This window comes from Triturus cristatus, chromosome 3_2 (genome assembly GCF_964204655.1).
Source record: "Triturus cristatus chromosome 3_2, aTriCri1.1, whole genome shotgun sequence".
Taxonomy (NCBI): domain Eukaryota; kingdom Metazoa; phylum Chordata; class Amphibia; order Caudata; family Salamandridae; genus Triturus; species Triturus cristatus.
This window is the reverse complement of record NC_140584.1, coordinates 1,209,149,301-1,209,164,386: the sequence shown is the minus strand read 5'-3', so window position 1 is coordinate 1,209,164,386 and position 15,086 is coordinate 1,209,149,301. Positions and strand designations below refer to the sequence as shown.

Here is a 15,086-nt window from a genome sequence, read left to right as displayed (position 1 = left end):
AGAGTGCTTGGTAACATGTGAGATGGTGCTCTAGCATGAGCTGAGCCTGTCTGCAGCTTTTGGAACCATGTCCTTATAGCTGTTCTATGATATAGCCTACCATATACTCTTAAAGTGCCTTAAACGGTTATGGTAACTATGGTTTGGCTTTATCGAAACATGTCGTGTAAGGTGTCTAACACTTTGGAATAATACCCCCATACCATTTCTGGTGATGAGGATATTATTCCCTCCTTCTAGAGGGAGAGACATGTTAAAATCCTACTTTGCTGTTTAACTCTAACCAAAGCCTCAGCATCACAACATGGATGCTGCTGCCACAGACACAAGTCTGACCTCCTGCTGCTGGGAGTGATCCCGGCCAGGGAGGCTTGGACAATAGGTTTCCTTCTTGGGGAGGTGCTAGCACCTCCCCAGACAGACTTTAGTGTATTGGGGCAGGGAGGGCTGAAAGGAATGAGACATGCCTGGGGCACACAAGGTGTCCCATGCATAGTCCAGTTCAAACCGGTGCTGGGGCACTCCAGCCCCAGTCCTGGTGCGAAACTGGACAAAGGGAAGGGGGTGTAACTACCCCCCTCCCAGGTCCCACCCATAAGGCGTGACCTAGCAGGCAACCCAGCCCCCAGATTAGTATAAGAGTGGTAGCTGGGCCCCAGGAGATTAGATTATCCTGAACCTGCAACTTGAACAGAAACTCTGGACCTTCGACATTCGACGAAAGAAGAAGACTGAAGAATCTCCCTTGTGGCCAAGGAGTGGCTACCCTGTGCAAACAGGCACCATCAAGAGACTACCCTTTGCTTTGCTGAAGTTCTATGAGGGACCGACTGCAGAGCCCGACCAGAGCCTTGACTTCCAGACTTCTCCGACCCTGATCCACATCCACAGCCGAGCTGAGATCCGTGGAGGCGACGAGAGACGTGGGACCGGCTACCTGGGAAAAGTGGCGAGTATCTTCCAGCGCAGCTTCTGAGGCACCCTCGAAGTTGTGCACCGGGGATTGAGAAGCCCCAACCCCAAGCACCATCTGCACCGAAGATCAGCCCCCCACACTCCACGAGTCCTGCGTGGGGCCCTTCTGCATTTTCCTGCTTGCCGCGTCTGTCCGGTTGCTTGCCTGTTGGCTAGCGGCCTTTGTGACGACACACCTTGAAATCTTCATCGCTGGTTTGGCTCCTCCAGACTGGCTCCCGCTTCCTTACAAAAGAGAAGCACCCCAGACCTTCCTGGTCTGCACCAGAAGCAAGTCCTCCGTTCTTCGTGGGTTCTGCTTGCCTAGGCTTGGTGAGTCCTAGTTCGACTTCGAGGCCGCCGACAGCAAAGAGCCTTCGTGGGACAGCTCGCCTCCTGGTCCTGGTCCTGGTCGTCCTCGACGTCTCCTGGTACCCGTGGCTGCAGCGACAAGCTTCACCCTTCACCTGCAATCTTCACGACATCGCCTGGTTCCTTCCTGGTTCCACGTGGTCACTGGCTAGTGACCTTGACTCTGTCCCTTCTGCTTGCAGGTACCCTTCCTTCTTGATCCCGGCCTTGGGATCCACCGGACACTCTGCACTGACTGCCTGTCAGCAACTTTCCTTCAGGCATCCATAGAAGTCCACGACGAAACCCGACGCAAGTTCACACCTATGCACCCGCAGCCCGTGGGCTACGTAACTTGGGTACTTCGGTGCTCACAAGGGTAGTGACTATCATAGGGTCTAGTTTCTGAGTCTCGACTCTCTAGCTGCTTCAGAAGTGTCCTTAAACTGCATCATTCCAAACTGTACTATTTCTATCGACTATATGCATTACGCGTGAGTGTTTCCACTCTGCACCTGAATCCCGTGGGCCTCCCACTTCCTAACTGTTGCTAGTGTAGTGTAGCCCCAGCGATTCCCTAGGCCTAGGCCTATTCTATTTCCGTGACAGTGGTCCTTATACCACTTCTTTAGTATATGGCTTGCGTGGCCCCTAGGGCCTAACTGTATTACTTACCTGTGTGACTTAATGTATGCTTGAATAAGACTGTGTTGTACTTGCCTCTAATCTCATAAAGAGTGCTGAGGGTTTGACTAGAATAAATACACTTTATTTTATATATATATCTGTTGTGGTGTCCTTTCATTTGGTATTGAAGGGATTATATATAGTATCACAGCTGGCTTCACATGCCATTCAGAGTTTAGCCTAAGACTGCTCTTGTCCATGCTACCACTAGGATAGCTGGTCTATAAGGTTGACTTAACAACTAATCACCATAAGGGTTGTTTGGACTGATATAAGGTGTACATCAGGCCAACTTCTCACACACTACACCGTTGTCAGTCGCACTCCTGATCTCAAGTGCTTACCTCCCTCACACCATGGTGGTCCTGATGAGCCCTGCGGAAGGGGAGACTGGAGAAAGAGAAAGGCCCTGCAGAGGACAAGAAGGGGTGTCGGCCCCTATTGGGATGAAAGGAAGGAGCTTGGCCCCTGTACTTGGGAAACGTGGGAGACGGGCATCATCTCCTGAAGGACTGTGGGCCAGAAGAGGACAGGTTGATTGTGTCATTCTTGGGGTGAAAAGGTTATCATATTCCTACCTGAGAGGATGACCGCTGGGTCCTAATTCTGCGGATCGGCCATCCTTGAACGACCACTACTTGTTTGATGGGGTTGAGTAAGAATTATCAGAAATTGCTTCCTGATGGAAATAAATGTCAACTCGCAGCTCTTGAGGTTCTCTTCTCAACTGAATGATGGCATATATATCCTGTACAGGCGCGGGGTGCTTGGCTGTGATGCCCGCTGTGAATAGCAGTGGTTGTTGTGTTTAGTCAGCTGCTAGCAGTGCGCTGCATGCGATCCTCCAGGGAGTTTTCTCCCTTACAGAGCGGTGTGCATGGCCCTTCCAGTCGCTGGTTGGTTTTATGTGATCACGGGTGGTGGTGGTGGTGGGGGGCAGGGGAGTTGTCGTTTAAAGGGTCGAACACATGCACCTCAAGCCGTTTGTATGTTTCATGAGCTCTTTCAGGAGTGCTTCTTTTTTACAAGGTTGAGGACACAGGAAGGTCTTGGTGGCCTTGCTGTTGTCAAGGCAGACGGTATCTCTCTTATAAAGCTGTTGCTCTTCTTGTGAATTCACATAGTGCTCGTCTTCTACAGATCTGTATGTACCTCGCATTCTTATTCTGCGATATGTGACCTCACAAGGAGTCCTCTTTTTCAGAGCGTGGACCCCCGATCTTCTCAAACCGCTGTCGCAGGTGGCTTTGGCAGTGATCGAGCGGACATGGTCTCCTACTCTGCAGCAGGGGTGCAGTCTGGAGATGGCAGGGGAGGATTCTTCATCGGTGGAGAGGAGGAGACCTCTGAGGGGAACACCAGCACCAGCAGCAAGATGCAGGAGCAGAGCACAGAAGACGATCTAGATGGCACCTTTCAGTCCAGCTCCCGGAGCTCAGAGACCGATGGGGCCAAGAGCCGGGAGCCCAGGGCACATGTGGCCTCTGTCAGCCGGAAGGACTCCAGCTGCTGCAGTCTCACTGGCAGCTACCGGTACGGAACACCTAGAGGGCCTACCCCTCCCTGTGCTCCCCCCGAGGCCAGAGAAGAGGACGAAACCTGGCATCTAAGCCCACGTGAGTAAGTGGGAATGACGAGTGGGGAGAAGGTATAACTGACTGCCGGCCTTGGGCTGAGATGTGAATGGGGGAACCACCTGGCGTTAGGTTCATGTAAGTGGGTATACCAATCACGGGGGCAGTGTTGACCCATCAGTCTCACTCCGTGCTAGAGCAGAGATTGTAGCTGACATCCGAGACGTTGTCTATACAAAAAGAGCTGCATATTTAAAAGAGCAGCGACACCATGAGGACTCGTGTAAGCATTTGAGCTCCCACATAAAGATATGCTGCCATGAGCCTCCCATTTTCTGATGGACACTTCAGACTGCAGATTTCTCACCTTTAGAATATTCCCCAGGCAACAGACTGCATCTTTACTTTTTCACAGCTGTGCACCTGCATGCCACGAGGTGGTGCCATGCGGCTCTGCGTTGGTCTTGTTCTGCCTCAGAAGTGATGGAACGGAGCTGCATATAAGCTCCACACCTGTGCATCGATGTCCGTTCCTTTCTTTCTGCCCCATTGAACACAGATCAGGAGATCCCCCTTCTTTTTTTGTATTGATTGACCCAATGGATGTTTGGAGTTTAAGCCTATACTGTACATACAGCATGCTTGCAGACAGCGCATGCGGGCTGCCTAGGCTTGACATAAAAAGACAGTCAGTGTTAGCCGAAAACAATACCAACTGCACATAACAGTATTGAATGCCACACTTCAGATAGAAAGGCCAAATCAGAAAGTAATTACCCCAGAGTATCAATTAATAACAGTTCCCAAAAAAAGATATTTGACTAGCTGCTCAGCTGCAGAGAAAGAGGAAGTGCTGTTTTCTTGAGGACTGTTGTATTGATGTTACTAGGTTATTATTGGATATTTTGTGTTGACTATTTTGACTAATGCATAATCCTCACCTCTGATCCTGACAGAATTGTTAAGGCATTAAACGCCACCAAAGACTCAAGTAAGTTCTCCGAGGCTGCTGGTATGACACCCACATCCTCTCGTCCCAGCTACCACGAGTCCATCTGGATCTATTGGCCACTTGGCATCCTACCAGAATCCTTGTGCCACAAGCATTTTTGTTCATTAGAATCCATTGACACTTTAATTTGAGTCCTTTATAATGTTCTTCAGTGTTCTTGAAAGACGTGGGGTTACTCTTGAAGTCAAAAACGTCTGTGTCTGGCCGGGCTGCAATAATCGCCTTACTTTTAAATGTACCCGTATGGTGTCTAATTTTAAAACAGAGATAGATATGCTCATTGTATTGTAATTCCGCATGCATATAGCACTAACTACCCTGTTTTGGGGTGCTGAAGCGCTTGCCTACAGGAGTAGCTCGCTAAACTGTGTAGAGTGTATGTTGGATAGGATGTTGTCTTTGCTTTGACCCTATGTAGGAAGCGTTTCCATGCATGATGACCATCAAGGTGCCGTGATCATGTTATGGGAGGCAGTGCTTTGCGGTGTGTTGGATGATACAATTTTATGGTTTTCAGTATGCTGATTTTATGGTTTTGTATTTATTGTGGGCCATAACTGTTACATATGCAAGAATATAACTATATAATACCATGGCGAGCCGCAGCACAGCCCTTCTTGCTTAACTACAAATCGAAAACAGTTTGCTGGTTGGATTGCTTGTACTTCATGAGTTGTAAGCTGAGGCTGGCCCTTAAGGTTGACTGTTTTCTGGGCTCTGTTGCTGGAATGTGGGTGGTGTACTTTTCTAGGAAATAGCCATGTTCTGACCGAGACTTCTAGCCACTGATTCTCACCTTTTGAATATTCTTCAGGTGTCAGTCTTTCCCCACCTCAATGACTGGCTGTTGAAGGCGGGCCTGTCCCTTTGAAGTTGTCAACCAACTCCATACTATAGCGAACATCTAGTCAACTTTGGGTACACTATCATGTGCCGAAGTCACACCTGACTCCTTCTCAGACGCTCCCCTTCATTGGAGCCATTCTGGACATGGTTCGATTTTGTGCCTTTCCTTGGAGATCGAGAATCCAAGACATTCAGGCTATGATCCTTCTCATGGGGAGAACAATGGCTTGATCTGTTTACCACAGCCAGTTATGTGCAATGTCAGCACTTCTGCGTGTTGAAGCTTTCTAGTCATCTCTCCCTCAGAGAAGTGTTCGGCCGCGAGTGGAACATGGGCCCATGTATGCCTCTCCGCCAATACCACTCCTGCACTGAGTTCTCAAGATCAGGACAGCTAAGGCCCAAGCCATCCTCGTGGCTCCAGATTGGCCACGAAGATTATGGTATCCAGGACTCATGGGCTTGAGCATATGTCCTTCAATCAGGCTGCCCCTCTGGAAGGACCTGCTGTCACAACAACAGGGCAGGGTTCTGCACCTGGGCCTTCACAATCGCCTCCTTTCTTGGGATTGAGCGGCGACAGCTGAACACCTTTGCCCTTCCTCCGAAGGTGATTGTTGTCATCTTGGCAGCCAGTCACCCCTCGATGAAAACTGTGTACGCCTGTCGTTGAGACAAATTTGTGGTTTGACGCAGCACAGGCCAGATTGACCTCCACCATTCCAAGTTATCTGATGGTCTGCTGTTTGTTCTTTCTCGTACCCGACAAGGCTTTACTTTGTGCACAGTCAGTGATTATCTTTCAGCTTGGCTATGGGCACAGTTAAGGGTTATGTTTCAGCCCTTTCGACCTACTTATAATTACCACATCAGCCTTCATTGTTTAAATCACCAGTTGTGATGTTTTTTTTTTTTTTAAAGGACATTCATATATGTTCCTGCATCCCCCTTTTTTGATGCCCCAATGAAACCTTAATCTGCTACTCGCGCATCTGATGTCAACTGCGTTCGTGGCACTTCACAGCTGCTCCATACGGCTCCTCACAAACAATGCTGTGTTCCTCGTTACCATCACCTCAGCATGGCTAATGAGTGAGCTCCAGTCGCTTTGTGTCAATCCACCTTACAAGACTTCCTTTCCATATAAACCGGTTCTGTGGACTCTTGTATCAATACTGCCGAAGGTTGTAACGCCTTTCCAAGTTGGTCAAACCATCACTGCCGGAAAGAGGAGGAGAGAGTCCATCGCTTGGATCCCTGGAGAGCACTGAGCTTCTACAACGATAGTACCACGGAACACCGGGTGGACAATCAAATCTTTTTGTGGTTCGCTAGGTGTGAAAAAAGACAAGGTGCTGCAAAAGAGAACCGTCTCCCGCTGGACTGTGTTCTGCATAAAGATCTGCCACGCACTGGCTAAACAGCAGCCACCAGAAGGACTGCGTGCTCATTCTACTAGAGCCAAAGCTACTACCACTGTGTTAGAACATGGAGTCCCTGTCCTAGACATCTGCCAGGTAGCGACTTGAGCTTCCTTCCACACGGTCATAAAGCACTATTTTCTGGACAGTCTGGTTCAGGGAGGAGGATTTTGCCTGTTCTATCCTGCAGGACTTTCTGGTTTGAGTCCACTCACAGACCCACCTCCAAATGGTTACTGCTTTGGTGTCTATTCAAAGGGAAAGGAATCTAAAGCTATAAGTCTCTATAAGAACAACAAGATACTTCACTTTGGTAACGCTCTTTCTGATAGAGACGCTATCTAGCTGCATATTCCTCAATCTGTACACTGTCTACCGATTTGCTTTTGATGCTGTGTGTCTAAGGGCGCAAACAGTCTCAAAGCAACTGTTGTCCGCACACAGGAGTAGCACCTATATAGGCCCCACACATCATTTCCAGAGCAGGACACCGCCCGTACTACTGAAAACGTTTCAGATCCAATCTGATGTTTGGGGAATATTTAAAGGGAAGAAATCTGCGGCTACGTAGTCTCTACAAGAAGGAGCGTTACCAAAGGTAAGTAACTTGTTCTTTCCTGCTCCTGGATACTTCTAATGCTGGCTAGCGGTGAGTTCCAGAGCTGGACAGCTTTTAATGAGAAAACAGTGCCTGCTGCGAGTTTCTTATGGTGAGGTGGTATGAAGGGGTTCAAGCCAGGAGCACAGTGTTCTGCTTTGTTTGTTTTGCTTGAAGTTAGCTTGTAGGTATAGCGGGCCTTTCCCTTGGGAGTCTTTGTGGACACTGCAGAGTGCCTTGAGCATTACTCCTCTAGCTATTGGTAGCCAGTGGAGCGATTGCAGAGCTGGAGTCTTGCGTTCTCGTGGGTGAATGCGGAAAAGAAGCCTTGTGGCAGCATTTTGACGAGTTGTGTTGTGCTTGTGTTGAATGGGAGTTTGCCAAGGAATAGGCTGTTGGCGTAGTCCAGCTTGGAGATTACGAGTGTGAGGGTGGCTTACCGTTTGTTGGTATGCAACGTATGGTAAGATGTGACGTAGTGTTTTCATTGTATAGAACACCCTATTTGTGACGTTGTTAAAACAAGGTATCTGATAGAGATTACTAGCCACAGATTCCTTAACGTAGAAATATCCCCAGGCGTGAGACTGGATCCAGAAAATCTTTTGCCACAGCATCTCTGCACGCCGGGGGCGGTACCACGCGACCCAGCCCTGACGTCGTCCGCGGACATGATGTCAGCGAGGTCACATAAGTCCCACCCCGGCGCGCTGATGTCAGTTTCCTTCTTTTCCGCGTGCAACGCGGATCCAGAGTGTGTTCCCTTGACCTGTTTTCAGGCCTCTTTTAACGCCTTTGAGTTGGAGAACAGTGTGCAATGCCTACGGGTTTCAAGACGTGTGCTTCTTGTACGCGTCGGATGTCGGCGATGGACCCTCACCTCATTTGTATGTGGTGTTTGGGCGAGCACCATGATTCTACGGACTGCAAAGCTTGTCAGCATCTCAAGCCATAGTCCTGGCGAGAGCGCCGGATGAAATTGCTTTTGGCCCGCTTGTCCAGATCGGTCTCGTCGCAGCATCCGTCTCCTACCTCGGAAGGGTTCAGACGCCGCCGATATTGGCTGTGGCATCATCCTTCACCGAGGTCCCATGGGCTTTGTTCGCCTGCTGGTAAGTCCTTCAGCTGGTAAGTCCTTCAGCTTGCCACAGAGGCCCTGTCCTCCTTCTGCAGAGTGCGCGGGTTACTCTCGGGACGTGCGCCCTCGCCCGTCGCCACTCTATCTGCTGTTTCCTGGCATTGGGGCGACAAGGGCCCAGATGAAGGCCTACGCTATGGCTCTGCAGGCTTCTTTGGGGCCCCTCCTCTTCCTGAGACATCCGTGGATCCCTCACAATGTGTGGGGCCTTCTGCGGACTCGCCGTCTGACAAGTTCGGCTTCAGGTTTTGGAGGTGCAGTGTCGTCGAGGTGCGGCCCTATAGGGTTCCCTTCAACGACCCACGGTGTCTCTGCCTCGCCGCAAAGCCCTGCGGGGTTCCCTGTGGTGTCACAGGAGGTCGCAGGGACTCACAGCTCGTCCCAGAGTCCCCCTCCGTCCTCTGGGCAGGCAGCTGTCTTACCGGTGGCCGAGCCGACGCCTTTCCGGCGCCGACATCTTTCCTCCCCAGCCCTTGTGGTGCCGCGGGTGGAGGCCGGGACCCAGGGCGCCTCCCCGAGTCCCTCTCGGTCCTCTGCGCAGGCGGCTGCCTCGTCATAGGTCGAGCCGGCACCGTTTCGGCACCGTTGATTGGCCCCTTCGACTCCGACCCTGCCCCCTTCTCCGATGAGGCACGTGGTGGTGAAGGTCGACTCGGCACCCCTGGTGGACGCTTTGGTGCCAATCGAGGACATACCGGTTCCTGTGGTGGACTCCCCGGCGCCGTCCCATTGTCGGATCGTCGACTCTTCTCCGGATGTCCCTTCCTCTCCGGAGGATTGTCCTCTCCTTGTCTCTTCTTCACCGGAGACTGGACGCCGTATCGTTGCTTTTTCCCCGGCGGCTTCCAGGGAAGGTTCTACGCCGTCTCCGCATCCACAGACCCCGGACCCGCTGTTCCGCTCCCTGCAGTTGACTGCCCCGCAAGCTTCTCCGCCTTCTCCAGAGACCCCTCAGGCCCCTCACTCGTCCATGGGTCTTCCATCCTACAGAGTTGGCCTTTTCTTCCTCCAGCAGGGCACGGGGACGGGCGGCTTAGTTTGCAGCCTTCGCCCACGGAGGAGTTGCTTTCCCACTCCCAACGGACCACTTGTTGGAGGTTCTCCACCAGGGCTCTGGTGGAGGGGAGCCGCTTCTCCCATTTGAAGCTTCGCTCCACAACTCTCTTCTGGGAGCCTCGGTGCGTCCTGCTACGGGGGATCCGGTGCCTCAGCCGCTCCTTCACTGCCTGCCCTGCACGATCCAGTCTGCCTTTTTTCCCACCCATCTGCCCAGGGCCCTGACCTGCGGGCTGCTTTTCCTTCCTTGCCTTCGGTGCTGCTCCCTCTGTCACGGGATGCCTGGTGGTTGGACTCCTGGGGGCGTAACATTTTCGCCTCCACTAGTGCTGCTCTGCGCGTGCTCAACACACTTTGTGTGTTGGCCAGGGCTACTTCCGACCTGTGGGATTTCGCGGAGTCCCTTCTGTCTCGCACCTCCCACGAGGGTGCCCGCGCTGATCTGCGGCACCATGTGCGGTATGGTCGGAACTTAGCTACATTTATTCTCCGTTCAGCCTTGGACGTCTCTGATTCTCTCGCCCGAGCTATGGCGAGTTCTGTGGCCCTCCGCCGCCATGCTTGGTTGCGGGATGGCGTCTTTCCGGAGAATGTTCGGGAGCGTCTTGTTGACCTGCCTTTTGATGGGACTCTGTTATTTCACACCCACGTGGACTCCGCTATTCAGCGACTCCTTGCGGGGCTCTGTCCCCCTCCCCCTCCGTAAGCTTCGGCTTGTCGGTCCTCAGGTGTCTTATGGGAGGCGTTTATCCCACCTTTCTCTTTGGGGCCTTGTGTTTCGTTGGCCCATCTGAGTGTTGTGTGCAGCTTGGAATGTCTTCAGGGTCCTTAAGTTGGCCCCTCTGTTCTTTTGGCTGCTGGTTCAGCCCTTCAGCTTTGTGGTGAGTGATTTTTGGCTGTTAGTGAAGCTGTATAAGTCCTCAGATTGGACCCTCTGTGTATTGTTTGGCTGGTTGGTAAGCCGCCTGTGGTGTTTTCCACAGGTATTTTATGTTCTTGACCTTTGCTGCGGGTTTCCCTGTTTTGTTTTGGGGCGAGTCATACCCTAGGTGGGGTACTTGTTGGCTATTGTATAGCTCTGTCTTAAGCTGGGCGGGTGTGAATACCTTCTCGGGTTTCTCGCGTTTTCCTGGCGTCACTGTATACCGCTTGGTGCGGTCTCTCTTTTTCTTCCGCCTTAGCGCAGCTTGCGCTGCTCCAGGTTCTGTCCCGCTCAGTATTCGATGGTGTTTCTATCCTTCTTCTACAGGGTTTGCCTGTTGTCCATTTTACCCTTGTTCCTGCGGGATATCTGATCCTGGGTGTTTTGCCTTCCCTCTTCAGCCTCTGGGTCGCCAGACCGACTTTTGTCATGTCGTTTACGGCGTCGTGTCTTGGTGTTGACACCTTGTTATCCGCCGTTTCGGCCTGGGCCTCTGCCTTGTGTTCCAAGGGGGATAGGTTATTCCTGGTGCTCTCCTGTGTTCTGGTTGTCGGCTTTCGGTCTGTACTACATGCGTCTCTTTATCTTCTGGCCGGTCCCACTTCTCTTCGTGGGCCGGGTGGTGCTACTGGGACAGCCCTTCTCTAGGGCTTGTTCTGGGGTTCCCTTGCCTCTGTCTTCGTCTTGCGCTCAGCTTGTTCTGGGCACGCTACTTCGTAGTATTTGCCACCTGTCTGCTGCTCACACCTGGTAGTTCTGGTCCACTTCCGAGGGCCTCGGCGTGTAAGCGTGCGGTCCTGTCCCTTGCTTTGCTGGAGCTTGCGCGTCTGTGTCTTTCTTCTCACGTCTGCGCTTATTGGCTGTGGAGCCTTACCTGCCTTGTTCACTACCTCGGGACGGACACCCGTTCAGCTGTCTCCTTCACTGTGTGTGTTCTCCTGGGTCGGGCTCTGCCTCCGTTCCTCATCTTCTCCTTGGATTTGCGGGTGGTTCTTTTCTTCCTTTGGTACTCGCTGGGTGCTGTCTGTCCCTCCGGGTTTTCTGGCGGACGCCCTTTGCTCCTCGGTTAGGCTTCTGGTATACTGGCCTTCCCTTCTCCTTGTTTACTTATGCTTGGAGGGGGCTGGGCCGTCCTTCCTGTCCTCATAACACATCCCCTGTGTTCTTCCAAGCTGGTGAGGTTCTCTCGCACCCCTCCTCCCCTCTGGGTATGGCTAGGGTATCTATTCTACGTTAAGGAATCTGCAGCTAGTAGTCTCTATCAGATGTACAAGTTACTTCGCTTCGGTAACGATGTATCTGGTAGAGACGTTTCTAGCCACAGAATCCTTCACGGCCCTCCCTTCCTCCCTGTTCTGTGAGGACCCTTCAGCGTGGTCTTCTGCACTCACCTCCCTCCGGGTGGCATTTGTCTTCTGAGGGTGCTCTCTCTCTCTTCCTCCCTAGCGGGATGCTTCGTTCTGTTTATTTGATCCACTCCTTCCTTTCTGGTAATTGGTCGGTAGGTTCATATGTACTGTTGCATCCCTGCACCCTGGTTCTTCCAGTGTGGGGCCTACCCATATCTTCTCCCCTTTTGTTTCGTTGCTTGGGGTTTCTGACTCCTCTGCACTCCTCTGGGTTGGGGTCTCTTGGCTTTGCCTCAGCCCTTAGCTTTTTACAGGGGATACTGCACTCCTTGCTGGTGTTGTCTTGGGGGTGATTTGTAGTTCCTCATCTGTTCTGGACTTGTTGCCCTTCACTGTTATGGATTGTGGTTGCAGACTTTCTGTTGTCTGCCCCGACATTTTTCACATGTTTTTCTGTCTCTAGGGGGGATATCGCCTTTGCTTTGCTGGGTTGCTTCTCAGAGCGGTGTTCTGCTCCTTCCTTTCCATGACTTTGTGACGCAGTGCTTGGCACTGTGCCTAATGGTGCAGTTCCTGACCATTCGCTTCTTCCCTTTTTGTTTCACTGATTTTTCGTACACTGTTCCCATACTCTCACAGTTTTGTTTGTGATGGCTCCGTGTTGTGGCGCGGAAAAGTTCTCTGAAGAAAACTGACGTCAGCACGCCGGGGTGGGACTTATGTGACCTCGCTGACGTCATGTCCGCGGACGATGTCAGGGCGGAGTCACGTGGTACTGCCCCCGGCGAGCAGAGATGCTGTGGCAAAAGATTTGCCGGATCCAGTCTCACACCTGGGGATAATTCTACGTTAAGGAATCTGCAGCTAGAATTGTCTCTACCAGATACATCGTTACCGAAGGTAAGTAACTTGTACATCGCGGATAAGTCTGAATCCATGGGTTAATCCTAGGTTTCTAACTTCTCTTGATGTTCTTGGGCAGGGTTGAAGTTCCTCGGGCCATATAGTGATAGGCTGATACTTTTGCCACTGTCCACGGGTCATCATCTGTCTCTGCAGTATTGAGTTTTAGATGGTTCTTTGTCATCTATGTGTTTATGGCACGCAGGCAGTCATTGAGTTGTGAATTGTAGGGGTGTTCAGAGCTATCCTATTTTAGAATGCTTCAAGTGTCATCTGCATAGTTCTAGCAGGTGAGATTGTAGGATGTATTCCGATTTGGCAGGGTGCTTTAGGTAGATGTTGAGTAATAGATGAGATATGATGGACACCTGAGGAACTCCAGTGTTGTGTGTGAGGAGGTGATATGAAGGGGGTCGGTACACTACTCTTTGTCTGTTTGTGAGATCAGAAGTAATCCATTTTAGAGCATTTTCACCAATTTCAAGATCAAGGAGTCTTTGCAGTACCACGTGGTGGTGGACGGAGCCAATTGCAGTGGATAAATCCAGAAGTAGCACGGCAGCTTGATCCATAATGTTAGGTAAAGTTAGAGAGGTTAGAAAACACTGCTCTTTAACAACTTTTTACTAAGACTGGTCCATTTGATGTGAGCCTGTAGTTTGCTGGGTCACATGGTTCGAGGTTTTTCTTTTTGAGGCGAGGTGTGATTTAGGAAGTTGTCAGCTCAGCTGAGAATGAACCTAGTTCCAGGGACTTGAGTAGGTATCTGGCTGCCTCCCCTGCACAGGTTGAGAGAAGGATATCGGTGCTGGGTCTGATGGAGGCCCTGATGGTCTGGCTGCGTAGATAATATTGAGCAACTCTTTTTGTACAGGTTTTTGAAGGTATGTATTGAAGGATGATTAATGTAGTCTCTTCCTGAGGTGGGTAAGTCATCCATTGTAGTGGTGTTCTCCGCATTCTCCTTAAGGTAATTTTTAATCTTTTTAATTTTTGAGATCTGTGCATTAGACATTTTGTCACAGAAGTCTTGTGATTGTGGTTCTTGGTGTTTAGACACTCTAGATCGGGGAACTCTGTTAGAATGTCATGGAGTAACTGAGAAGCGTGCTCTGCTTCAGCTATGAGTGTGGAGTGGTGGTGTCTTTGTGGGTCTGATGTCTCTTTCGTGGGGTCTTTTATTGTTGTATAGCGTGCTTTTTTCAGTTTCATCTCCTGATTCCCTCCATTTGCATTGTAGTATGTGGAGTTGGTCTCATTCTAGAGCAGGGGAGGTCTAGTTGTAAAATATGTGCATGTCTTTCAGCCACATGTTCATTGTTTTTTTTCCAAGATGCGTGTTGAGTTGATAGATGGCTAGTTTTTCCCATTGCTTATCGGAGACTTTTTTGTGAGTTTCAGTTGTCTTCGAAGTGTTGCTATTGACAAGTGTGTAGATCCTGAAAGTGATGATGTTCTGTTCGCTCTAGCTTCAAGTAAAGTCTCACTTTGCTCCCCTGAGAACCACTCTAAACGCAGCAGCAAGGATGGTCACCGGAGCCAAAAGGCACAATCACATCCCCCTCCTCCTTCTCCCAGAAAGATCTAAAGTGTCTCCCAATTGAAGTTCCCTGACCCTTCAAAACTGCTTGTCTCACTCACAAAGTCCTTCACACTGGTAATCCAGCCCACCTGGCGGCCAGACTCACTAAGGTAGGCCAGTCGAGAAACCTAAGAAGCACCAACACCCTACTTCTCACCCCCCTCCCAAAGAAGCATAAACAACAAACCCTGTCTCGCTCCTTGTCAGGTAAGGCCCCCAAAATCTGGAAGATCAGTAGATCTCAGGACCAACCCCTCCTACATGACCTTCAAGAGAAAACTAAAGGATCTCCTCCTCGCTCGGCACCTACACCCTCTGGACTGTAAAGTCTAGCGCATATTGGAAATCTCTACACCGCTCTATGTATAGATTGTTGTGCTTCTCTCAACACAAATCCAGATGCAACGCCTGACTACGTTATTTACTTTTACTTATTGCGGTCTGATATTATTGCCTGTGCCAATGTTGTAAAGCGCTCTGATACCCTTGGGTCTTGCCAACACTATATAAAACTCTTTAAATAAATAAATGGGGAATTTGTCTATAACTCTTGTTTGTCCTAGGGCTGCAAATAGGACATCTATTTAGTGTGTCCTGTGCAGTGATTAGGGTCAGAAATGATTTGTTGTGGGTTGAAGGCTTCATGGTTGGCTGTAATAGCTGTGGTTGTGCTTAGATTCTTCTTTTCACACC

The 15,086-nt window shown here is 50.6% G+C and overlaps 1 protein-coding gene across 1 annotated transcript in view; it reads left to right on the top strand.

The window, feature by feature from the left end:
• Positions 1 to 15,086, top strand: part of STK11IP (serine/threonine kinase 11 interacting protein) — a 410,719-nt gene that overhangs the window by 338,546 nt on the left and 57,087 nt on the right. The window contains exon 19 of the mRNA XM_085650186.1: positions 3,197 to 3,608. Within this exon, the coding sequence (XP_085506312.1) occupies positions 3,197 to 3,608 (412 nt within the window). The remainder of the gene's footprint in view (positions 1 to 3,196; positions 3,609 to 15,086) is intronic.